General features: G+C 57.2%; 1 protein-coding gene across 6 annotated transcripts in view; it reads right to left on the bottom strand.

Annotated features, from left to right (window-relative positions):
* Positions 1 to 25371, bottom strand: part of MLLT6 (MLLT6, PHD finger containing) — a 97507-nt gene that overhangs the window by 8568 nt on the left and 63568 nt on the right. For 5 of the 6 annotated variants that reach the window (XM_075911431.2, XM_075911430.2, XM_089774024.1 and 2 more), the window contains 9 exons: positions 19695 to 19869; positions 15847 to 16425; positions 11063 to 11247; positions 9438 to 9555; positions 3483 to 3549; positions 2374 to 2516; positions 1763 to 1951; positions 1428 to 1516; positions 650 to 951 (listed from right to left, as the gene is read on the bottom strand). In XM_075911431.2, coding sequence (XP_075767546.2) covers positions 650 to 951; positions 1428 to 1516; positions 1763 to 1951; positions 2374 to 2516; positions 3483 to 3549; positions 9438 to 9555; positions 11063 to 11247; positions 15847 to 16425; positions 19695 to 19869 — 1847 coding nt within the window. The remainder of the gene's footprint in view (positions 1 to 649; positions 952 to 1427; positions 1517 to 1762; positions 1952 to 2373; positions 2517 to 3482; positions 3550 to 9437; positions 9556 to 11062; positions 11248 to 15846; positions 16426 to 19694; positions 19870 to 25371) is intronic. The other variant, XM_075911432.2, reaches the window with a different exon arrangement.

Genomic DNA, 25371 nt, shown 5'->3' with positions numbered 1-25371 from the left:
GAGCTACGAGCCAGGCTCCTGAACGAGCGCACACTGATGAAATTCCCTTACGGGTCACTCTAAGCTGCCTGCCTGAGGTTCAGTGGGCAGGACACTGCCTTGGGAGGCACCGGTGCCAGCTCTGTCACCGACCCCTTGTGTGGCCTTGGGCAAGTCACTTTGCTGCTCGGTGCCTCAGTTTCCCCTCCCGCCCTCTGTCTGTTTCTATGGCAAGTTCTTCAGGGCAGGAACGGACGTGCACGAGGCACGCGCACGAGGGGGCCTGATGCAAGCCGAAACCGTCCCACGTGTGTTCGTTTGCACTGCCACACGGGGCTGGAGGCACATTCTATCCCGGGAGGCTGTCTGGGTTCCGAGAATCTTGCAGCCCACAGAGAGGGAGAAGGGGTCCTCCCGAGGCCCACTCACTAGCCTCACTTGCCCATCGCTGCTTTGGAGAGCTAATGATCCCACGGGGTGCGTGTGTGTGGTCCGGGATGGCCACGTTCCCTTTGCCACGGACACGCCTCGTGCTGGGATCTGTTTGTGGGCAGACGGAACTCGCCTGGCTGCGGCGCAGGAGGGAGGAGGAGGCGACGGTGCGGGAGAGGACGGCGCTGCGGGTAGGCCTGGGCCGCTCCCCTGCCCGATACCTGGGGCCCCGTCTCACCTGCTCAGGCCGGTGAGCTGGAGGGTGGGCGGCCCGCCGGCCTGCGTCAGGGCGTTCTGCGGCGGGGCGCTGTTCACGTTCCCCAGCAGGTTCCCCAGCAGCCCCTCCATGGCAGGCCCGGTGGACAGGCTGTGACTGGCTGCCACGCTGCCCCCCGCCGCCCGGGCCAGCCCGTTGACCTGCTGCTGACCTACGGGAAGGGGCAGCGAGGTGGGGCTCTGCTGCAGCAGGGGCAGGGGCGGAGGGGTGCTGTGGAAGGAGAGGGAGGAGCTGCTCCGGCTGGGACAGCCCGAGTGCGGATCCTGGGGGGAGAAGCAGAGACATGGGGGAGAATTGAACCTGGGGGGGCTCAGCTCCCTCTACTGCGTCTGGGGGGGGAGGTGCCCAGGAGAGGGCAGGTCACTGCACGTGGGGGGAGGCAGCGGGGCTCCCACATGCTTGGCTGGAAGCTCACCCCCAAATCCCCGAGCTCGAGGGACCCGCCTGAGCAAACCGCCAGCCTCCGCACTTCCCTGTGTACAGTGCCTTGCGCACGGCCATCCCCACGGCCGCCATGCCCCGGCTGGGGGTGGGTGAGCCACGGCGACGAGCCGGCAAAGCTCAAGGAGCCCAAGGCCTTGTTTTCCCTGGCCCCACGAGCAGAAAGCCAGCCCCTGAGATCACAGAACGCCCGGGTGCCGGGTAGGGGCTGGTTTCACCCTGCCAGACGCTCTCATTCGATAGGGAGCAGCGAGACTGTGGGGGGGGTCCCTGCAGCTAGTCTGGGCGGCCGCCGTACCTCGGAGGAGGTGGAGAGGGAGTTCTCGATCCCGAAGCTGTTCTTGCAGGGCGAGCTCTTGCTGATGCTCAGGGAGTCGCTGTTGCACACTGCAGGGGTAAAACGGGAATCGATCGTCAGGGGCGGAGCCCCGCGTCGCCAGGGCGGGGCAAAGGGACAGCCCGTAGAGCCAATGGTCGGCTCCGGCGTGGCGTCATGCGCCACGAGAATCTCAGAACCCGGCTTTCTCACGCCTCCTCCCCCGGCCCAGAGAGCGGCTCCGTGGCAGGCTCCCGGGGCGGCGGGGGTGTTACAGAGGGATGCGGGGTACCCCCGATCCCGGGGCTGCCCCTCACCACTGGCAGGCAGGAGGTACTGGGCCTGGCCGGCAGGGCCGTTGCTGGTGGTCACCACCGGGAAGGGGACGGAGAGCTGGACGTTGAGTAGCTGCAGCCGTTCCTTCTTGGCCGTCAGGGTCATGATCTGCTCCTGCAGCCGCTGGTTCTCCTTCTGCAGGGAGTGCAGGGCCTTGAGCATTTCTACAACTGCGGGAAACGAAAGGGGGGAGGGGGGCGGGGGGCGGGCAGAGAGGGGAGGGGAGGGAGGGGGTGGGAAGGAGAAGAGGGGATATACGGGGGGTGACACAGTTAGAGCATCTACTGTGCAGGGGCGTCCCCGCCCCCCGCTGCCCTCCCCTTCTCGGCCCCGCTCAGCACGGAGCTCCCCTCCCCGCGCCGGCAGGGAGGGGCTGCCCCTCCCAGCCCCTGCCCCACACCAGGAGGGGCTGTCTCAGCTCCGCTCGCCCCCATTGCCCCGCCCTGGGCAGGACTGTGTGCCCCGATCGCCCCAGACAACGCCTCCCCGCTCCTGCCCCCAAACCCAGGGGGAGAAGCCCGCCCCCTGGCCGGGCCCGGCTGCCTTTGGAGCCCCACTAGGGTCCCCCGGCCCGCCCCCCTCCCCAGCTCACTGTTGACACCGGCCTCCCCGTTGCCTTGCTTCTCCAGGAGCTGCTCGATGTTGGGGGTGGCCGGGGGGACGTTTTCCAGCGGCCCGCTGCTGCCACAGGACACGGTCTGGTCGAAGAGGGTGGGGAGGCTGCTGATGGGGGACCTGGGGAGCGGCCGTGGGACAGAGGCTGTCAAAGGACGAGGCTCCTTCCCTCCTTTCTAGACACCTTGGAAGGGGCTGTCTCTGCACCCCCCTCCTCCTCCCCTCACCGGAGCCCCTCTGCCCCACAGCGGGAAAGCCTGTATCTGCCCCCACCTCCCCCCTCACCGGAGCCCCTCTGCCCCACAGCGGGAAAGCCTGTATCTGCCCCCACCTCCCCCCTCACCGGAGCCCCTCTGCCCCACAGCGGGAAAGCCTGTATCTGCTCCCCCCTCACCGGAGCCCCTCTGCCCCACAGCGGGAAAGCCTGTATCTGCCCCCACCTCCCCCCTCACCTGAGCCCCTCTGCCCTACAGCGGGAAAGCCTGTATCTGCCCCCACCTCCCCCCTCACCGGAGCCCCTCTGCCCCACAGCGGGAAAACCTGTATCTGCTCCCACCTCCCCCCTCACCTGAGCCCCTCTGCCCCACAGTGGGAAAGCCTGTATCTGCATCCCTCACCCCATACCTGAACCCCTCTGCCTCATAGTGGGAAAGCCTGTATCTGCCTCCACCTCCCCCCTCACCTGAGCCCCTCTGCCCCACAGCGGGAAAGCCTGTATCTGCACCCTTCCCCCCTCACCTGAGCCCCTCTGCCCCACAGCGGGAAAGCCTGTATCTGCACCCTTCCCCCCTCACCTAAGCCCCTCTGCCCCACAGCGGGAAAGCCTGTATCTGCACCCCCTTCCCCGAGCCCCTCACCTCTGCCCAGCACTGGAAGCTGCTGTCTTTGCCTGCCTCAGACCAGCCCCACACGGTCTCTGCCCCACACCTGGAAAGGCTCTGCTCTACCCCTTCCTAGCCTGCCCTCTCCCCACGCCACACCGAGACAGGGCTGCCTCCCTCCCCGTTCCGCACATTGCGTTCCTCAGTTTCTCCTCCACCTGGGAGCCCCCCCCGTGTCGAGGGAGGACGGCTGAAAGGCACTCACATGGAGGACAGACTTTCCTGCGGGGAGGTCCCTCGGCAGCCAAAACTGCAGTCTTCCAGGTCGGGCTCTGGGAGGGGAAACAGAGGCAGGGAAAGGGTTACAGGCGGGTCTCTGCCTCTGGCAACTAGTAGCCTGAGCCAAGGGGCTGCTAGTGCCACAGCCTCCGCCGGGTGGCAGCACGGAGCAATTCTCTCCGCTCCCCACCCCTTACATAACAGCCCCCCCTCCCCTGCGCAGGCGCCTGTCTCCAGGGTCTGTAGGCTGGCTGGGCACCCAGGAATCAGCGCCCCTTCGCTCCTCTGGATGGGGTAAGGGAGGCAGGGCAGGGCAGGGAGCTGAGAGCAAGGGCATCCCTGTGGTTCAAAGATTTCAGAGAGCTGTGTTCAGGTCCCTGCTGGACCCCCAGTTTGTGACGTGGCCCAAGTCGCCGTGCCTCAGTTTCCCCTCTGTACCACGGGGATAAAAGCCCTGCCCCCGCCCCCGAGGGGCTGGGAGGGTAAATAAATCCGGAGGCTGTGATTCGCCCCGGGGCATTTTCTAAGCTGCAGCCGCCCCTTTCTGAGCAGGACCAAGTCACGGAGCGGAAAGACCCCCCTCCCCAGGACCAGCTGTGGGCAGAGCCAGATGGCCCGGCCTGGATGCAGACGACTTGGCAGAGACCTTTTCGGCAGAGTGACTGACGCAACTCAAAGATGTCAAGTGACACAGAACCCGCCATTTAAATCGGCAAGGGACCTGAGCCCCATGCTGCAGAGGGAGGGGAAGACCCCCAGGATCTCTGCCCCTCTGGCCCAGGGAGGGAATTCCTTCCTGACCCCAGATGGGGCGGCCAGTGACTCCCAGAGCATGTGGGACAGACCCAGCAGCCGGTCACCTGAGACAGACTTCTCTGTCGTACCTCAGAGGCCTCCTCATCTCGTGTCCCTTCGCCTCCTGCCTCTTTAGACAGCCCCGTCTGGGAGGGGCGCATGGCCCTGGAACTGACAGCGCTGGGTTCCAGTCCCAGCTCTGGACACTTAGGAAAAAATGTGGCCACTTTTGGAGGGGCACTTTCTGTGCCCTCCGCCACCCCCTGCCTCGGTCAGAGGAGCTGGTTCCCCCTCTCCGTCTGTGGCCCCGGGGCCCGAGAGACTGTCATCTCCCGCCCCGGTCCAGGGCTGCAGGAGTTGTGGGGGGAGGGATATGACGGGGGCGTGCCCCTGTCTGCCCCCTTCACCCGCCCCTTTGGAACAGCCTTTATCTGTAAAATTGGATGGTTGTTTTTGCTGCAGGGCCTGTGGGAAGGACTGGTGTGCAAACGCCGTGACAGACAGGCAGAGCCGTGACAGACAGACAGAGCCGTGACAGACAGACTGACAGGCAGAGCCGTGACAGACAGAGCCATGACAGACAGACAGAGCCGTGACAGACCGACAGAGGTGTGACAGACAGACAGACAGAGCTGTGACAGACAGACAGAGGTGTGACAGACCAACAGACAGAGCTGTCATAGACAGAGACGTGATAGACAGAGGCGTGACAGACAGAGCTGTGACAGACAGACAGCTGTGACAGAGCCGTGACAGACTGACAGACAGCTGTGACAGAGCTGTGACAGACAGACAGACAGAGCTGTGACAGACCATCAGACAGAGCCGTGACAGACAAAGGCGTGACAGACCGACAGAGCTGAGGCAGACAGAGCTGTGACAGACAGACAGACAGCTGTGACAGAGCCGTGACAGACAGACAGAGGCGTGACAGACCGACAGACAGAGCTGTGACACAGACAGACAGAGCTGTGACACAGACAGAGCTGTGACAGACAGACAGACAGCTGTGACAGAGCCGTGACAGACAGACAGAGGCGTGACAGACCAACAGACAGAGCTGTGACACAGACAGAGCTGTGACAGACAGACAGAGGCGTGACAGACAGAGCACGGACAGGTGCGAATGAAGCTGCCCTTTTCCCCACGCTATGCTGAGTTTCCCAAAGGGGCCAGGGCCAGTTTTCCATGGGCCCAGCTCCCTCTTAGACCCACATAACTGGGCAGATTTTCACAGCCGCCCAGCCAGGCTTCTCAGGCAACCTGGACCCAGCGATGGGTGCTCAGCATGCTCGACAATTCATGGCTGTGTATGTGGGGGGGTGCTCTCTTCCCCCGCAATACTCCCAGATAGCAGAGCAGCATCCAATCATCAGCCAGGCGCTTTCTCTTCCCCGCCCCCACGTCTGCCGCTCAGCCAGCATATGTCCCCCATCACTCGGGGACGTGTCAGACGCTGCGAGCGCCAGACGCTGCCAGCTGGCCGCCTCTCCTCTCCTCTCCTCCCGGTCCCAGACGCATTTATGACACACAGGAATCCAGGAGTTTTCCTGTGGGAACCAGGCAGGGATGGCAGGATTCAGGGGGCCATGGCCCCCCAATGTGGGTGATAGGTGAACCTCAGGCTGGGGGAGGCCTCGCCCCAGCTGCTTGAGGTTTGTCTGTGGGAGCCAAGCCCCCCCACTGTAAGGGCAGGCCCCCAACCCGCCCACCCTCTGAGCGGGTGGCACACGACCCCAGCCTGCCCGGCCCCGGAAGCACAGGGAGGACAGGCAGCCTAGGAGATGGGGGGAGTCTGGGGGCAGAGTGCAGGGGGGGGGGGCACCATGCCTGGCCATTTGGGAAGCCATTGCCTTTCCCTGATCCCCACCCCCTCATGCCCCCCCAAGCTGGTTATTGACAGGCAGCAGCTCTGCGGAGTCCCCTTGGAGAGGCCCCTCCTGGAATGGCAGATGGACTGGAAGTCCCGCCTTCCCCTCCAGATAGGTGTGCCTGACTGTCAGTCAAATTCAACTGGCTCCTCCCCTCCGGGGGAGAAGTAGCCACCTTCTCAAAGTCACTCTAGACCAGTGGTTCCCAAACTTTTTGGCATCACGCCCCCCTTTTTGATTTCTGAAAAGCCCTCGCCCCCTCCCCCCAAAAAATTAGCAGCAAAACTTGAGCAAAAAAAAAAAAACTTGATGGGAGGGAGGTTGGGTCACCTCACTTCCCCCCCCGAATTTCTTCATGCCCCCCAGTTTGGGAACCCATGCTCTAGAGGACATGAAGACGGAGGAGGAGGAGGGTTGGGAGCATCTTCACAGAAACCCATCTCCAGAACGCAGGATCAGGAGGAAGGGCAGCTCAGTGGTTAGGGTTCCACTCCCCCCTGCTCAAAGCAGCCCGTGTGACATCCCGTGAGTGACTTAGTGCTCCCCGCCACGGTGCCCCAGAAGCAAGAGGGGGGTAAGAGCCCTGCCCTACCTCCCAGGACACACAGAGCAACAATTCCAGTACGCAAACCAATCCCTACGACAGATCAGGGACTGGGGGCAAAGTAGGGATGTAAAATCCCGATTCACTGGCTCACTGGTTAAACATTATTTAACTGGTTAACTGATTAAAGGGGGCAGCGGCCCCCTCACCTGCCACTGGGCTGGAATTCCTCTCCTCACCTTCCTCAGGTGTACCACTGTCCCACCCAGGCTGGAGCAGCCCCTGCCCACGGCAGGAGAGGAGTTACCCCAGCCCCCACAAATTAACTTTCAGTAGTAAAGTTGCCTGCATTAAGGGTGAGGTTTTCCGGTTAACCGGTTAAACCTTCACATCCCTAGGACAAAGAGATCACAAAAGATGACAAGAAAGAGGGGATGCAGGGTCGGAGGCGACATCTAGACTGCAGAGTTTTTGCGCAAAAGCTCACGGAGCGTCCACACTGAAAGCGTGTTTTTGCGCAAGAAAATGTACAGTACATTGGAAGAACAAAGGGGTTTTTGCGGTACAGATATTCCTCTTTCTACAAGGAATACATCTTTTTGCACAAGAGCTCGTGCGGAAAAAGGTGTGTGTGGACAGGAAACGGGGTTTTTGCTCAAAAACAGCCTATCGAAAGAAGCACAGGTGCCCTGGTGGCCGTTCTGTTAATGGCAATCAGAGCTTTCTTGTGAGAGAGTGTCCATGCAGCGCTTTTCCGATGCGCTTTTGCAGTGTGGACACGCTCTTGCGCAAGAAGCCTGCAGTTTAGACGTAACCTATGATATTAATGGAGGAGGGGCGGGGTCTGGCATGGAGTTTGGATGCAGAAGGGAGCTCGGGGGTGGGAATTGGGGCCCAGGAGGGGCTGTGGGGTCTGAGTGAAGGAGGGGGGTTGTGATCTAGGGCAGGGGATCGGGGTTCAGGAGGCAGGGAAAGGTCTGGGAGAGGGCATGGGTACAGGAGAGGATTCTGACTTGTAGGAGGGGTGCAGAGGGGATGCAGGGTCTGAAAGGGGTGTGTGACCAGGGGCATGGTTGCAGGAAGGAGTTCTGAGGTTTTGGGTTATGACCTGGGGCACGGAATTGGGCTAAGGGAGGGGGTGGGGTTCCAGGTGTGGGCTCTGACCGGGAGGCGCCTATCCTGGCCAGTATCCCAACGGGGCCTTCAGGCATGGTCCAGACTGCTGCGCTCAAAGCGGCATGTGGGGCAGCGGCCAGTGGGGAGCCTGCCTAGGGTCCCACAGGGCCACAGGACACTGGCAACCCGAAGTATCGTGGCAGGCCGGATCTGAAGGTTTGCAGGCCGCCTCCGTATTTTGCCGGCCCCTGCCCTGTTGTGGCACGTACTGGTAGATTTTCCCAAGAGTTCAGCATCCAACTTTCTCTGACCTCCTGAAAATTCTGGCTCAGAGGAGCGCGAGATAGTTACACCCAAAGGCAAAATGGCTGGAAATCGGGGCAGGGGGCTTTTCTTTTTGCATTTCGTTGCAAACTACAAAATGAGCTCGCTTGGTACGAAAATTTCACTGTAATGCAGGAAGTTTCCCTCTCATGAGTTCGGCCCTTTTCCAAGGCAAATGAGCCTGTTTTGGAAAGGAAAATACCAAACCATTCCAAGGGCTCATTTGGTGCCAGAATGGTTTCAATGTGCAAATTGCCGCCTTTGTTGCGGTGCATGGAGAAGGCAGAGTCGAAGGGGGATGAAATCATCCCGAAACAAAACAAAGGCCCAACGCTGTTACTGCAAAAGTTGGTGCCAACTTTTCCAACATATTTTCACCACGTGTGTGCAGATTGGGGATGTTAAATATCAGTTAATCGAAGAGTCGAGTAACCTCATAAACTCTTTATCGGATAGTCGAGTATTCTATAGTCCCTAGGGGCGGGGCCGACAGCCAGTGCACTCTGGCCTCACTCCCAAGAAGACCCCTGTCTCTCTGCACTGCTGCCTCTGTATCAGAGGCAGCAGCGCAGGGTGCCAGGTGGGAGCTGGTCTGTGGGGGACGCCAGTTTAAAAACTAGCTCCCCTTGTGGACCGGCTGCCTGCCACCCCGTGCTGCTGCCTCTGATAGAGAGGCAGCAGTGCAGGGTGGCAGCAGCCCCTGTCTGCGGGGGGGGAGAGGGAGGGAGTCTGAGCTCCTGGAGCCAGCACGAGCCAGAACTGAGCCAGGCTGCCTACCTGCCTGGCTCCTAATATGCTTTAAATGCTGAGCCACAGCGGCGGTAGGTCCAGGACCCATCGCAAGACAGGGCTGAGCTGGCCAGCCTGCTAAAAAAATGTACTGGGTGGGAAGCATGTAGTCTCTAGCATGAACCTATTTGCTTTTGCTTATCGGTTTATCGGCTACACTTGTACATCCCTAGTCAGATCGAGTGTGTTCAAATGATGAAATCTCAAACAGGTTATATTTTGGCACCGTTCTAGTCCACGCCCATAGGCGCAGTCTGCAACCTGTGAGCTCACATCCCAGGATGACCCCTGGGCTTGCTGACATCCCAGTCAAGGAAGACATAGCCGGAGCTGACAAAGCCTCTGATCTCAACAGTTCCTACTTCCTAGCACAGGGCCTCAGCCCTCCAGCCCTTGGGATGGGGAGACAGCAGGAGGAGGGGGGCTCACTGCAGATGTGTCATCTCAATTCACCCAGGGAGGGTTTCTGAGTTCCAACTCACCTACCTGGCGACTCACATACCTGCCCGGCTGCTTTCAGACTGGTTCAAGAGAGGGTTCATAGACAGGCCAGAAGTCAGGGGGCTTCCGAAAATGTGGGAGGAGGGGAGGCTAAAGGTGGATCCTGCCAAGGAGAATACCTGCAGGGGGGGAAATTAACAAGAGAGACAGAAAACTTTTGACCAGCCTGGGAAACCGGATGCTGCATTCCCACGCCTCCTCTGAACTCCCCCAGGCAGCAGGGAAAATATTCCAAAATGAAAGGGAGGAAGTAGCGGGAGAGTCACAAGAGAGCTTGCTCTGGATTGATCTTTCCAATCCCAGTGGTTCCGATGAACCACGAGTATCGGGGTGGGGTCTGACCTGAGAGAAGAAATCATACAGCACTCCTGGCTAAGACTTTCTCTTAGGCTGTGTCTATGCTAGCCCCGGCGTGCTCACCACGGCATCTTGTGTGTGGGAAGGACGGCGGGAGAGGCTCTCCCATTGACACCGGCCACTCTTCTCATCTGGCTGGTGGATTGATCGCCACAGCACCCATTCCCAGTGCAGTGGAGAAAAGCCCTTAGGGTATGTCTACACTGCCACCCTAGTTCGAACTAGGGTGGCTAATGTAGGCATTCGAACTTGCAAATGAAGTCCGGGATTTAACTATCCCGGGCTTTATTTGCATGTTCCCAGGCGCCTGCAATGAGGAGTAATGGTAGTTCGAATTAGGAGCTTTAATTGGAACTACCTAGTCCGTGCCACGTGTAGCCATGGGCAGGGAGTTTGAACTACGGGGCATTTAAAAATGGCGGCGCCCCAGAACATGCAAATAAAGCTCGGGATATTTAAATCCCGGGCTTCATTTGCAAGTTCGAATGCCTACATTAGCCACCCTCGTTCGAACTAGGACGGCAGTGTAGACATACCCTTAGGTACTTCATTGTTCCCTATGACCATAGCATCTGTAGTACCATGAACTTACATTTTTATCCTTAGGCAGGGCTATTAGCCACATTTTACGGGTGGGGAAACTGAGGCCCAGAGACGCTAAGGGAGTTAACTGAAGTCACATGGGGACCCTGGCAGAGCACAGAGGCTCCTAGGTACTGCGCTAGCATCCTAACCATGGCACATGGGCATTGGGTGAAAGGCCAGCGGGGGATGGCAAGCTCCAGCCCCGCCCCTTTCTGCCCAAGGCCCCGCCCCTTCCACCTGAGGCCACACCCACTCCCAGCCAATCTTTCCAGGGCACATGGAGAGCTGTGGCTGCCATGCTGCGGCCCCAGCCTGGCTCTGCTTGGCAGCCAGGGAAAGCCGGGCTGTCTTCCCCAGTGGCCAGAGCCAGGTTGCTGCACCGCAGCCCCAGTCTTAGGCAGTGGGTCTTGTAGGCAATTTTGGGACGGCTCTGCCTTCCCCTGACTACATTCCCGACCACCCATGCCATGGGATCGTCCTTCTGATCCTGGGGGAGGGTCAGCGATGGAGGAGAAAGCCTTCCTCAGCGCTCCACAGGCAGCAGGGGCAGGGCAGACGGCGCCCCGGGAGGTGTGGCACGGGCAGCGTGGTCTCCCACGCGCTCAGGAAACATACATGGCAGCCTCCGGCCCACCTAGCTGTGCCCCCACCCCCGGTCATGTGCTCCCGCCCCAGCCCCCTTACCTGGGTGGTGGACACGGCAGAAGAGGAGGAGGCAGGGATGGTGCTGGCGAAGGGGGACCGGTTGAGCTGAGGGAGCGAGGAGGTGCCCTGGTGCGCGAGGAGGCTGGAGGAGAGCGGGGTGCTGCACACGGCCCGGAGCACCCCCGCGCCATGGGAAATGGGATCCTTGTTACTGGTGTAGATGCCTGTATGGAAAACACAGCATGGGGGGTGAGAGCTCAGCATCCAGAGCGGATGGGGATTAAAGCCAGGAGAGGCCACGGGAATATCTAGCTCCCGGCCCGGTGCCCTAGCCGGTGCCAAGGTGTCAAGATCCTTTTCAGACCTGGTCATGTCTCCTTCCAGAGGGCCACTGTAATCAGATCACCCTCTGATCTTCCTTTGCAGGGACCGAATTCTCCCCAGACAGTGATGTAGGTGTCTGCCCCGCCTCATAGGCTCGAATTAGAATCCTCCCTGCCTCCGAAACTTTTTGTGCGCCCACCAGTTCGGGTGCCTCCCTTTTGGGGACCCCACCCGGGTGTAATTTTGCAGAGGGGGAGCCGAGCACCCTCACTGCTTGTGGATTCGTCTGGAACTCTGGGGGTGCAGCGCCGCCTGAAAACCAGCCCCCAGGTGCCTCCCGCTGGGCTCCCCAAAACTTGAGCAGACACTTGAAAGTCAAGGCCCCAGAGCGCTTCCTGCTGCCCGAGAGACCAGACACATGGAGCATCTCGTTGACTGCCTTGGATTCTAGAATGGAGGGAGGGGCATGAGCCTTGGGGGCCGGATCCAGGCAAGCCGGGGCCGCATCTGGCCCTCCGGCCTGATGTTTCCCTGTTTTAGCTCATGGTCCTATATGGCCAGCTTTGTTACCTCCAGCCCCAGACTGCCAGGAGCAGAGGTGCCCCTTGCACCCTGGGACATGGAGTGAGTGGCCATGGAGCTCAGCCCTTCCACCTGATGATGTCAAAGTCTTCCGCAGCCTCACGATGCGCCCATTCTACAGACACAGAAACCGAGGCACCAAGCCCAAGCTGCAAAGAGAACCCAGGAGCCCAGACGGCCCTTCTCCTGCTCTAGACGCGCTCCCTCCGATGGCTGGCGATGCTCAGACAGCACGCTGCAGGTAGGCTGGATAAATGCGGGGAGAGGGTGAAGAAAGGACCGTCAAGGGAGGGGTTCTGCCTGACTTTCCCGGCTGCAGCAGCCTGCGGCCCCCGGGGCTGGGATCCTGCAGGACTTCTGCCAACATCCTCTTCCAGGAGGCGGAGAGGAGGTGGGAGAACGAGCCAGTGGCAGCAGCCTTGCCTGACACGTCTTTTTGTGGTTCCCCGGGTGGGGGAGGAGGCCGACTATCACCCCAGGTTATGACTATGGAGGCTGCCTCAATTCCTCCGGGCTCCTCCCTGGACTACGGCCCCCACTTCTCCGCCCGCCCAGACTAGGCTGCTGCTCCCAGGCACATGCCACATAATTACAACCCCCCTCCCCGACCAATTTGACCTAAATCGGAGCATCTGCAAGCGGCCCCACAATAGCCGGCTCTGTTGCCAAAAGTGTCAAGGCCCAGGAGCAGGCTCAAGCGCCAGACTCCGCCCCCTGCTCCTTTGCCTTAACCCCTTCCTGCCACCGCTCAGCGCCCCGGCCTCCCTTCTGGCCAGGGCAAGAGGACTCGGGGTTTGTCTACACGTAAAAGTTGCCCCTTTTAAACGATCCTGCTCTACACCCCTGGTGTGGGCTCGGTGGCGCAGGGGCGGGGAATCTCCAGCTGGCCCTCGGCAAGTCTCGGTGCTGCGGGGTGGAAGCCCTGAGCCTTGCCCCCCGCCCCTGGGCTGGAGCTGTGAGCGCTGGCTCTTGGGGATCAGGGAGGCACTGCACACTGTCCTCGCCTGCAGGCGCGGCCCCCTCAGCTCCCGTTGGCCAGGGCGGAGCAGGGCGAGTGAGAGCCGTGGGGGTGCTGCTTGCGGGGGAGGGCAGCACACGGAGCCACATGCCCCCCGGCCCTTCAGGGATGTGCCGGCCACTTGCCGGAGAGGCATGGGGCCAGGGCTGCCTCAGCCCTGCTGTGCTACCCCCTGGGAGCTGCCTGAGGTAAATGCCCCCGGCCACCGCTCGCTCCAGCACCCAACTCCTGCCCAACCCTACGCTCCCACCCACACCCCAACACCCAGCCTGCAGCCCCCTCCTACGCCTCATGCACTTTATCCCCAGCCCCACCCCAAAGGCCTCACCCCCCCCACCCACACCCCAACACCCAGCCTGCAGCCCCCTCCTACATCCCATGCACTTTATCCCCAGCCCCACCCCAAAGGCCTCACCCCCCCCCCACACCCCCCCAACACCCCCAAGCCTGCAGCCCCCTCCTACGCCCCATGCACTTTATCCCCAGCCCCACCCCAAAGGCCTCACCCCCCTCCCACACCCCAACCTGGAGCTCCTGCCCACATGTAAAACCCCTTCTTTTTGGCCCCACGCCGGAGCTTAGGGGAAGTCCAGAACTTCCATACCCCCCTCCATGGGGCTGTGTGTGGCCTGCGACTGATTTTTTTCTGGGGATTAGCGGCCCATGATAGGAAGAAGGTTCCCCACCCCTGGGTTAGTAAGACTGGTTAACCAGGTAATACTAGGTAGGCGTATTTATGCCAGTACTCCCATAAAGGAAGGTGACTACGCCATATCTTTATAACAGTGACAGGAGGGGTTCTACCTTCACTATTGCCCTGAGAGACGATAGCTAGGTCCATGGAAGAAGTCTCCCATCAACGTAGTGCTATCGACATAGGACTACGCCTCTCACGGGGTCGGGGGTTTTGCACATGCTTGAGCAACCTGGCTGGGTCAATCTAGTGTAGATCAGTCCTAGGTCAAATAAAAACAAAATCACCCCCTAGCTGAATTAACAACACTAGTTCAGAAGCTGTGTTACACCAGGCCTCGGTGTCCAGCGCTCACTTGCTTCCGGCGTAAGCAGAACAGGCATTTGCTAGATGGCTTTGCTCTAGAAAGGGGGACGTTAGATCTATGAGCGTGTCTAGACTACAGAGTTTTGTCGACAAAAGTGGACTTTTGTCAACAAAACTAAACCTGCGTCTACACTACCGCCGCGTTCAGTCGACAGTAAGTCGACCGAACGCGGCAGTTCTGTCGACGGCGGTAAACCTGATTCTACGAGGAATAAGGCCTTGGGCGCTATTGAACCACACTGTGCTTTTTCAAAAAAGAGCATCTACACTCTCTGTCGAAAAAGCGGCTTGCTTTTTTGACAGAACTGGTTGTAGTCTAGATGCTTTTTCGACACAGGCTTTGTTGACGGTATGGTTGACAAAGCCTCAGTCGACAAAAGCCTGTAGTCTAGACATACCCTGTGTGTCCATCCCTGGTTTGGGACCCAGATCTCAGCTACATCTGGTTTTGATGGGGACCATCCTACCCCTTGTTCCTCCAGACTCTCCTTTATTGGATTGCACCTGTACAAAGGTGAGTGTGAAAGGCCCATTGGGTTGGAGTTGCAGAAGGAAACCCTGGCCTGAATCCTCCCGTCAGCTGGAATGGATACCAGGTCACAGGCTTGGACAGAACATGGGAGGGGAGAAAAACCTGAACTGGATTTCTATGGCCTTCAGGAATGGATGCAGGACAATGCACCTGATGAGATGAACCTGACATTGGAATCCTGTGCTCACCTGGGACGGATTCTGGACCCAGTCTTAGGGAGTGTCTACACTGGCGACAAAACAGCGAGAGCGTTTACACTGCAATGAGACTTTGGTCAGGAAAAACACCCAGTTTTGGTGACATAAAACTTCCAGCCCTGCGAAAGACTTTTGTCTTTTCCCTTCTCTTTATTGTCAACAAATAGCCAGTGTGGACTCTGCTGTTTGTTTTGTTGAGAGAACTGGCTTCTGTCAGTATCCTACAATGCCTGCCGTGATGGCTGTGCTCAGTGTTTCGGGATCTCTGCTGCCCTGCAGGCTGCACCCCTTCCCCTTTCGAAGCTCCAGGAAGTGTCTGACAGCGAAGTGAGCTGCTCCATTTGGGGAACAAACAAGGAACAAATCATTGGGATGCTCCTGTTCTGCCCTGCTAGGAACCCAGTGGCGGGCAGGCGGCTGCTGCAGGGGGAGGGCTGGAGAAGCTGCCATGCTGCTTTGACATTCCTCAGCACGGAGAGCTCCCAGAGCTAGGCGGGAATCCCAAGCAGTGCAGGGATCAGCTCTGCCTTCCCACCACACTGCATTGTGGGATGCTCCCACAATGCTTTGCTCTGTCTGTCAAGAGGGGTGCCAGCCATGTGACCATGAAATGTCGACAACGGGAGGCAGAAAAACTGGTTTGACCAGTTTTTCTGCCTCCCGTTGTCGACATTTCATGGTCACTTTTTGGCGACTTTTGCCTGGCGACAGCACGTTTGTGGCCAACCCTTCCCGGTGACATAGCCTTAGGAAGGAAGTCAAAACACGAACTGGATTCCTATGGTCGTAAGGACTGGATGGAGGCACAGGCCAGGGTGGAGCAGGAAGGCTGGAAAGACGGAGAACCTGAACTAGATTTTTATGGCCATCCGGAATGGATTCACTCCAGAGCCAAGAAGAAAAAAACCCGGAGTTGGACTCCTGTGTTCATGGGGAAGGGATTAGGACAGCAGCCAACACCCCGATCCTCCAAAGCTATTTAGGGGTCTAACGCTCACTGATTTCAATGGGGGCCAGGGACTGAAATGCTGTGGGAGGAGGGCCTCGTAGAGCGGAAAAGTTGGATGAAGAGAGCCTTGCGCCATGGGAGGGGTGCTGAGGGGAACGTACCTGAGCCCAGCAGCGGGGACTCCAGGCTCAGGCTGGGCAGGGTCGCGGTGTGGCTGAAGGACCGCGAGGAGTTGCCGATGCTGGAGCTGACGAGGGAGCCCCCGGAGAAGGGCGAGGAGGAGGTAACCGTGGAGCCAGCCAGCTGGGTTCCCGGCACCTCCTTGTTCTTGCCCCCCTTCGGCCTGCCTGGCCCGTGCTTGCTTTTCTTGCTGCCCTTGTGCTTCTTCTCCTTCAGCACCTCCCCGTCCTCGATGCTGAGGGACGGCATGCGCTTGTGGCTGCCGCCGCCGCCTCCCCCGGAGGGGCCGCTCACCGGGTTCGAGGCCTTGTAGTCCACAGGGGAGGCTACGTGGCCCCGCTGCTGGCTCACCGCCGAGGTGGAGAAGCGCATGATGGACCCGAAGCCGGAGAAGATGACCTTCTGCTCAAAGACGTCCCCTTTCTGCCCTTCATACAGCGGGGAGCAGTGGGAGGAGGAGGAGGTGGAGGAGACGGGCTTCCGGTACTTCTCTTCCTCCTGCTCGAGCTTGGGGAATGTCACAAACTCCTGGGAGCACTGCAGCGAGCTGCACGAGGTGCCTAGGGGGTGCAGAGAGGAGAGAAGAGGGAAGCAGCAATTCAGAACTCGGCTCCTCCTGCTGCACGAGCCCCAGATGCCTGAGCTAACGGAGCATCACCATCGGCAGTATAGGGTCTAGGACACACTGCGCAGCAGTCCTCCCCAGCAGAGAGCAGAAGAGGTGAGCTAGCAGGCCCATGGCGACACTAAAGATCCCACTACACCCTTCAGTGAGAGAGAGGCATTTTGTCCCCAATCCCCCACCATCACGCAGAGAACCGTCTGTGGGGAAGTGACTGCCCCTCCAGCCTAGTTCAGAGTCCCACGGGATGGAAGGAGCTAGAGGAGGTTCTAGCGAGGTCAGAACCAAGGCTCAGGGGTGCTTGGATGCAGGGTTTTGGTTTGGGCCCATCTCAAAGTGAAGGAGGGGAGACCACTGACTCAAGGGAAAGGCAGGTGCTGCACAGGCTGTCTCCGAGGATTTTCCTTTCCCTCCTCCCTTTATTCTGACAGATGGAACCTTCCTCTCCTTGCAGGGCAGACAGGCCCATTCAGGAGGGTCACTCCAGTCCACAGCTAACCCATAAGCAAAAGCTTATAGGTTAATGCTAGAGACGAGGCACATTTCCCCCTGCCTCTGCCTGTACATTTTTTAGCAGGCTGGCTAGCAGCCTGGCTCAGTTCCACCTCGCACCAGGTCTGGGAGCTCAGACTCCACTCACCCCCCCCCCCCCGACAGGGGCTGCTGCCACCCCGTGCTGCTGCCTCTGTATCAGAGGCAGCAGCAGAGGGTGCCAGGCAGCCGGTCCACGAGGGGAGTTGGTTTTTAAATTGGCTCGCCTTGCAGACCAGCTCCCGCCTGGCACCCCATGCTGCTGCCTCTGATACAGAGGCAGCAGCACAGGGTGGCGGGGGGCTCCCGGGAGTGGGGCCAGAGGACATTGGCTGCCAGCCCCACTCCTGGGGACTACTGAATAGTTGAGTAACCGATAAAAATTCATGAGGTTAATCAATTATTCAATTAACTGATATTTAACATCCCTAATCTGCAGCTGATTATTCCCTCCCCGGGAGGAGTTAATAACAATAAGACTCTGGTGGAACCTCAAGGGCTTTTACAATCAGTCATTCATGAAATTTTCTAAATCCCCCAGAAGGTGGGTCAGTATAATTTTAGATGGGGAAACTGAGGGAAGGGCAGGGGGACTTGCTCAAGGTCATCTGGGGCAAAGCCAAGAATAGAGCCCAGCTGTCCTTACTCCTTGTCAGTGCCTGGCTAGCTCACACTCCCTGAGTTTTCTAGCTGAGGTGGTGTGACGTTCCTGGATTGGGAGATGACCGTTCAAACCATCGGTGCAATCACTGGTATATGTTTGCACCAGATGGGCCAAGGGAGGTGTCTATACTAAGCTGCTGATTCTGTTTATGCTATTCAGATGCATGGATCCATTTTGTGTCGGGACCTGACCGGTGCTGAACCACAGAATTTGCCAAACCAAGGGAGGTCAATATTGTCTGGCAGCATGGCCAACGCTTCCACTGCTTCCTGGGCTCTTAGAAGCCATTTCGGGGTAAATTAGAGCTAAAAAACAGCACAGAACCCAGAGAGCCAGGACTGGTGGTTGTAAACAAACTTTATGGGACCATGGGAAACTTGGCAACACCCATGATAAGTTGCCATCCAGCGAACTAACATCATGCCGGACCACAGAGGTTACCGCACCAGAAAATGCCGGACTAGAGAGGTTCAACCCACAGCTTTCCCACAGAGAACAATGGGAGTCCTGCCACGTGCCCTAGGATATAAAAAGGACTCTGAAAGTTTCTCCATTTTGCCTTCAATCCGGCTTCTCACCTCTGCAGGATCTTTCCTATGAACTGAAGCTTGAAAAAAGGACGGATGACCCATCCTAACTAGTTGTGTTCCAGAGACTTGATTTAAGACAACAGATTGTTCCACCTTGGCTACAAGAGTGCCCCAATAACTTTGTATGTAATAGGGTGTATGTCATTTGATTTCTTTAGCAATTTAAAATTTCTTTTCCTTCCTTCCTTCGTTTAGATTCTAAAGTCTTGGCTAAGAGCTTTAAGAGCTTGCTTTTTTGGACAACGTCTGAGTTATAAATTGACCTGGGAATGTGGCTGGTCCTTTCAGATCAGTAAAAAGCTTTTTTGATTTGAGGAGATTGGTTTTCATAACCTCTCATCTGCATAAGGAGTGGTACTGGCGGAGGCGCGGAGAGCTGGAGAGTCTAAGGAAGTGGCTTGTATAACTTCTTGCTAGCCAGAAGTGCTCTTTGTGACTGGCTTCGGGTGCCCAGTGGAGGACCTCCTGTCTTAGGCTATGTCTAGACTACGGGGTTTTTCCAGGAGGTATCCTGGAAAAACTCGCTGTGTCATAGAATCATAGAACCATAGAGCTGGAAAAGACCTCAGAAGGCCATCAAGTCCAGCCCCCTGCTCTAGACAGGACCAATCCCAACTAAATCAACCCGGCCAGGGCTTTGTCAAGCCGAGACTTAAACACCGCTAGGGATGGAGACTTCACGGAAGAGCAGACACGCTCTTTCGGGGAGCCGTGTATTCCTCAGGCCACGAGGAAGAAGGGCTCTTCCGAAAGAGGTTTTTTTCTGAAATTTGGCTCAGTGTAGATGGGCCAAATTTTGGAAAAGCCTCTTCTGAAAAAACAATTGGCCTTTTGCCGATAATGCCCCGTAGCGTAGAAATAACCTGGGTGTGTAAGTCGCCCTGTCTCTAAGCAATTCGCCCTGGATTGACCCTCTCAGCAGGGCTCTCGGAACCCCCCCCTTATTACAAGGGATATCTTAACAAGTGTTGGGGAGCCTAACACTACCTGGCTTGGGGCTCTCACTTTGTATTTAGACAGCAACAGAAATAAAGGTTTGTGACTTGAATAGTGAGGTCTGGATTCCCTCCCCACCCCCACCGCACTGCTCCACCTGGCTGTTCAGCTGCTAAGAAGCCAGCCCTTGTTAATTTCATTTAGCCCAATAAAAGAAACTCCAGGGAGTCGCACAAGGGATAAGTTTGACTCTCTGTTGCTTTTAGCTCTTTCTAAATTCCTCCTTCAACGTAGCCAGATACTCCCTGCCAACGGGAGGCCCAAGAACCCTGAGTTAGCCGCACTGCACCGTGTATGGGCTGGATTTATACTTTGCTTTGCGGGAGAACTTTGCTCCTACTGTTAGCATCGTGCAAGATCGTCTCTCTCTCTCCACCCGGCCTTTGTTCTCCTCCCTCCCTCCACCATTACACACCTCCCCCTTACCTGCAGGTTGGAAAGTGCTGCCGGAGGGGGCTGAGGGGAAGCTGGCCGAGTTTTTCCCGCTTCCCGTCTTTTTCCCCTTGTGGCTGGTGCCATGGCTGGAGGACTTCTTGCCTTTTACCTCTGACCTGCTAACCTCTGAGGTCTCTTTGATACCCTCATGGTGGGCAGTGGAAGCCTGGAAAGGAGACAGACACAGGGGCCAAAAGTCAGTCCAGATGTGCATGCAGCTGGCTCTCTCTTGATTGGTTTTTTGAGTCCAGTCCCCTGCCCTCCCGGCAGGACCAAGCACCAGCTAGACCATCCCTGACAGGTGTCTGTCCAACATGTTCTTTAATATCTACAGTGATGGAGATTCCACAACCCCCCCCCCCAAGGCAATTTTTTCCAGTATTTAACCACCCTGACAAGCAGGAAGTTTTTCCTAATGTCCAACCTAAACCTCCCTTGCTGCAGTTTAAGCCCATTGCTTCTTGTCCTATCCTCAGAGGCCAAGAGAACAATTTTTCTCCCTCCTCCCTGTGACACCCTTTTAGATATTTGAAAACAGCTCTTATGTCTCCTCTCAGTCTTCTTTTCTAAACTAAACAAGCCCAATTCTTTCACTCTTCCCTCATAGGTCCTGTGTTCTAGACCTTTCAACATTTCTGCTGCTGTTCTCTGGACCTTCTCCAATTTCTCCACATCTTTCCTGAAATGTGGTGCCCAGAACTGGACACAACACTCCAACAGAGGCCTAAACAGCACAGAGTAGAAGGGAAGAATGACTTCTCGTGTCTGGCTCACAACACTCCTGTTCATGCCGCCCAGAGTCATGTTTGCTTTTTTTGCAACAGTGTCACACAGTTGACTCCTATTTAACTTGTCATCCACTCTGACCTTCAGCTCCCTTTCTGCCATGCTCCTTCCTAGACAGTCGCTTCCCATTCTGTGTGCGTGAAACGGATTGTTCCTCCCTAAGTGGAGCACTTTGCATTTGTCCTTATTAAACTTCATCCTATTGACCTCAGGCCATTTCTCCAGCTTGTCCAGATCAGTTTGAATTATAACCCTGTCCTCCAAAGCGCTTGCAACCCCTCTCCGCTTGGTATCATCCGCAAACCTCATAATCATACTCTCTATGCCATCATCTAAATCATTGACAGTTCCCAGGCTCCTCTCTGAGCTCCCTTAGAGGTAGCAGCATCCTTCTTGCTCAGGGGGCCCAGAACTGGACGCACTGGTCCACGTGACGCCAGGCCTACCCAGGGAGGGACGGTAGCTTCTCTGTTCCGTGACGGGCTCCTTCTGCAGCTCAAGTCCCATGCTGCCCACCCACCAAGCATCCATTAACGCATCTCCCTCCAAGCCCCCCTCGCATTGTGTTGCTACCCGTGTCTGGTCTGCCCAGGCGGCTCAGGGTCTCTAACCTGGAAGGGCACCTGCAGCCTTCTCCTGATCGACTATGGAGAATGCTTTTGCAAAGCTAAACTGGCAGGGCAGCCGCGCTGCAGGAACAGATGCTGCAGAAAACCCTCAGAGAAGCTATGTGTGTGAAAGCGAGCGCGAGAGACCCAGACCCAGATGCTAGGGGATCTGGGAGCGCGGAGGGATGACCAGGAGGAAAGTCGGGTAGGTTGGGAACTGGCTCTCTCAGGGCATCCGCACTGGGCTATGGAGCTTTTAGCCTTTCCCCAGGTCAAAGGTGGCCCAGTAACGATGGGGCCTGCATGATGCTACGTCAGATAAACACAGTTAGAAGGAGCCGTGCTGGCTCAAGCCACTTTTCTAGCCACTGCCGCAATAGGAGAGTCGCAGCCTCAAATAAAACACCTGTGAGCTACGGCAAGCTCCTTGCGTTACCCCCAGAGCCGACTGAGGGGCAGATTTGAGCAAGACCTTGACTCTGCTCTCCCTGACTCCAGGGAGAGAGTAAGAAATACATGTGCAACAGACACATCAATGCCTGGATAAAAATCTATCCCCATTTCCGCACAATGCACTGGCTGGCAGCCTAATGCCTGCCAGATGTGCTGGGGATATAAAAGACAGGAGGAAGGGAGTGGTGGAAATTGGTAAGTGGGGGGAGAATCTGTGTTTTCTCATCGCTAACTTCTGGATGTTGAAGGTTAAGCTCTCTTGATTTATGATCACAGAGGGAGCAGGAAAATCCTTCTGTCCTTCCACATCTGCGAGCGGGGGGCAGGAGGGGAGGAAGAGGAGGGAGAGCGGAGCCTGGGCGCGCTGGGCTGCAGTGGGGCTGTTCAAAAGCCACAGGGAAAACAGGCCTCCTGTCCCAAGCCGCTGTCCCAGGATGCCGATTAGGGATGTAATAGTGGAGTTGATTCACCAATTAAGCGGTTAGCAAAAGCTTATCGGTTAATGCTAGAGACTACATGCATTTCCATCCACCCCCCAGTTGCCAGGACATCTTTTAGGAGGCTGGCCAGCAGCCCGGCTCAGTCCTGGCTTGCAGTGGGTCCGGGACCTATTCCTGCTGCAGCTCTGCGTTGAAAGTGTATTAGGAGCTGCGCCGGCAGGCAGCCAGGCTCAGTTCTAGTTTGCGCTGGGTCCGGGCACTCAGATTCCCCTGAGACGGGCTGCTACCGCTCTGCACTGCTTCCTCTTTATCAGAGGCAGCAGCACGGGGCGACAGGCAGACGGTCGGCGAGAAGGGCTGGTTTTTAAACCGGCTCCACTCACAGACCAGCTCCCGCCTGGCACCCCACGAAGGCATCAGTGTGGAGAGGCAGGGGGCTCCTCCAGAGTGGGGCTGGGATGCACTGGCTGCCAGCCCCGCCCCCCCGGGGATGATAGACTAGCCGACTAACCAATAAGAATTCATGAGGATACTCGACTATTCAATTAACCGATATTTAAATCCCTAATGCTGACACGTGTCCCTTGAGGCAGGAGTCAGAATGGGGACAAAGCCGGTGAGACTCCCCCCACAAATCCATCCCTTCTCTTCCTCCAACCCGGTGTGCAAGGCTACGGACAAGCAGAGAGGGGGAGACGAGCCGTGTGACAGAGACTTCTCTTGTCTGGAAGGCAGTGCAGGGGACAAGGGTGAAATCAGAGTTGTAAAGAGAGGGGAAAGGAAGTGGGCGCGCCATGGTGCGCAGCTCCGGCAAGAGCTGGCTGAGCTGCGGCAAAAGCCAGCAGGGAGCTATTGAAAGAGCTGGCAGGGACCTGGGTTGCCATAGGACCGGACCTGTAAGAAATGTCCAGTTGCTCTCACTCAGCCCCGGTTGTAAAACAAATCTTGGTTTGCAAAATTAAAAATAAACAACTAGGTTCAATCAACAGAGGGGCGATGCCGGCTCCGGGGACTGGCCACGGGTGACAGAGCCATTCACCTGCAGCCATGAAAGCCTGGCCCCCCACAGAAGTCAATGGCAAAACTTCACAGGGGCTAGAGTTTCCCACCAGGGTGCAGGCCGGTTACTGGCAGTACAGGCGGTGTGATGTGCAAGCAGCTGGCGGTTGCAGCCCAGATCAGCTGTCCATATCAGCAAAATAAACCCTCCGACTTCTGCCCCACCCCACACTCAGGCTACGTCTAAACAGCTTCCCTCTTCCACAAAAGCCTATGCAAATGAAGCGTGGATTGCCCTGCTCCATTTGCATAATTAATTAGGAGCTGGTTTTGCACACGAGGTTTTTGCGCAAGAGACGTTCTTCCTAATTTTTTCAGGAAGAATGGCTCTTGTGCAAAAACGGCTCCAAATTAATTATGCAAATGAAGCGTGGCAATATGCTAATCATTTGCATAGGCTTTTGCAGAAGAGGGAAGCTGTGTAGACATAGCCTCTGAAGGCAGAAAGCCTGGTTTCTGTTTCCAAGCCAGCGGGGTGTAGGACAATTGCTTCCCCCGCTTCATGCCACCGGCTCCCCTCCCCGCCTTGTGTCCATTTAGGCTGCGAGCTTGTAAACGTACAGCACCTAGCACAACGGAGGCCTCGCTCTCCGCTGGCGCTACCGTAAGACAGAGCCTAGAAAAGACTAGACCACATCAAGAGGTGACCCCTCCAGCTCAGCATGGAGGCAGTTTGAGGATGGAAAAATTTCCTTGTCGCTGTCCACTCTGTACCTGTCCTGTTGCTACACCGAGGCTGCGCTTTCTCCCCATACTAAATTCACCAGAAGGGAGGCAAATCCCATTGGCTATATTGTGTGTGTGTGTGCATATGGGTGTTTTGGGTGGTGGGGGGAGCATGTTGTGGAGTGAACCTTCCCCCCATCCCCCACCGTACTGAGAACATGACAGGTCCCTCATGAAAACTCAGTGCTATTTACATTTTAAAGGCCTGTTTAAAAAAAACAACAACAGAGATGGGTCCCCAGCCTGGACGAGTCCTCGTTTCTTACGAGGAATCCTATTCTGCAATCCGGGAGCCAGGGGATGGAAAGACCAGCTCTGACCCCCCCCACACACAGCCCCAGAGCCACACGCTACCCTCCTCGCAGCGGTACCTGGTTCCCGGCCGACACTGCAGAACCGAGCTGTTCATTCATTCATTCATTTATTTATCAGAAATCAGAAGAGCATCTCCTTGCGCTCTGATTGGTGGGATGAGCTGCTAGAGGGAACCACTGACAAGGAAGCAGGGGGTGGGGGGGGACACTTGTACAGAACCGCCTGCCTTGGATTAAACTAATACTGACGGGGAAGGGGGGGGGGGATGTGGGGAGGATGGGAGAGTGAATGATCCAGAAACAGCAGCAGTTTCTCCCCACCCAGGCCAGACAGACGGATGCAGGGAAGCAGCCAACCAAAGGGGCCAGCAAGAACCAGCTGCCTATTAGAGAGCGAGCTTTGGCCCTGGGTCAGACCTGTAGCGAGAGCCTTTTGCTCAAGGTCCCTGAACGGCCCCATCGCCACGCAGCCTGGGGCCTCGCAGTCTTTAGTGAGCGGGGGCTGTGCTGTTCTCCCCATTTTACAGATGGGGAGCGGCGGCACGGAGAGACCAAAGGCCCAGATTTTAAAAGGTATTCGGGCTCTGCGAGGCCTACCTGATTTAGGAGCCTCAGCTGCATTTCCCAAGAGATTTAGGCACTCCGGAGCCAGAATCCCATTGATGGGTGATAGGATTTAGGCTCCTACGTGCCTTTTGAAAGTGAGACTTAGGCGCCTAAACCAGTTAGGCAGGGCCATGCTGAGCACGGTGGTGCCTAAATACCTTTAAAAATCTGGGATTAAGTAACTGACCCAAGGTCGCACGGAGCAGAATGGGAAATCAGCTCCCCGCCATTTTCCAAATTCTAAACTAATCCTCAATCAAACCACCGCAGCCCCCTCGTCGGAAGAGCTCTAATGCAGCTACTTCGTAGCAACAACGCAGTGCTCTCTGTAAACTGCAGGCTTGGGCTGCCGCCCAGGAGAGATCCAAATGCTCCTGGTGGTGCACATTCGCACATGCCAAATTTATTCTGCACATGGGTGGAAAAGATTAGAGGCAACGTTGCCTGGGGGCGTCCCCCAGCGTTGAAGGGAGTTAGGGGCTCTACTCCCCACTTCCAGGGGGACCCGATAACAACACGTTGCATCTCTGTAGCACCTTCCCTTTGAGACCCGCAAAGCTCTTCGCAGTGCCAGTGACGGACGCCAGCTGAGGAGGGCGCAGGGAAGCGTTACCTCTGTCCTCAGGAGGGAGAACCCGAGCAACTGAGATTCAGGGCCTGCTTGGCTCCTGGGGAT

This window comes from Pelodiscus sinensis, chromosome 29, assembly GCF_052426305.1.
Source record: "Pelodiscus sinensis isolate ZL-2025 chromosome 29, ASM5242630v1, whole genome shotgun sequence".
In the NCBI taxonomy this organism is placed as follows: domain Eukaryota; kingdom Metazoa; phylum Chordata; order Testudines; family Trionychidae; genus Pelodiscus; species Pelodiscus sinensis.
This window is presented reverse-complemented; position numbering and strand designations above follow the sequence as displayed.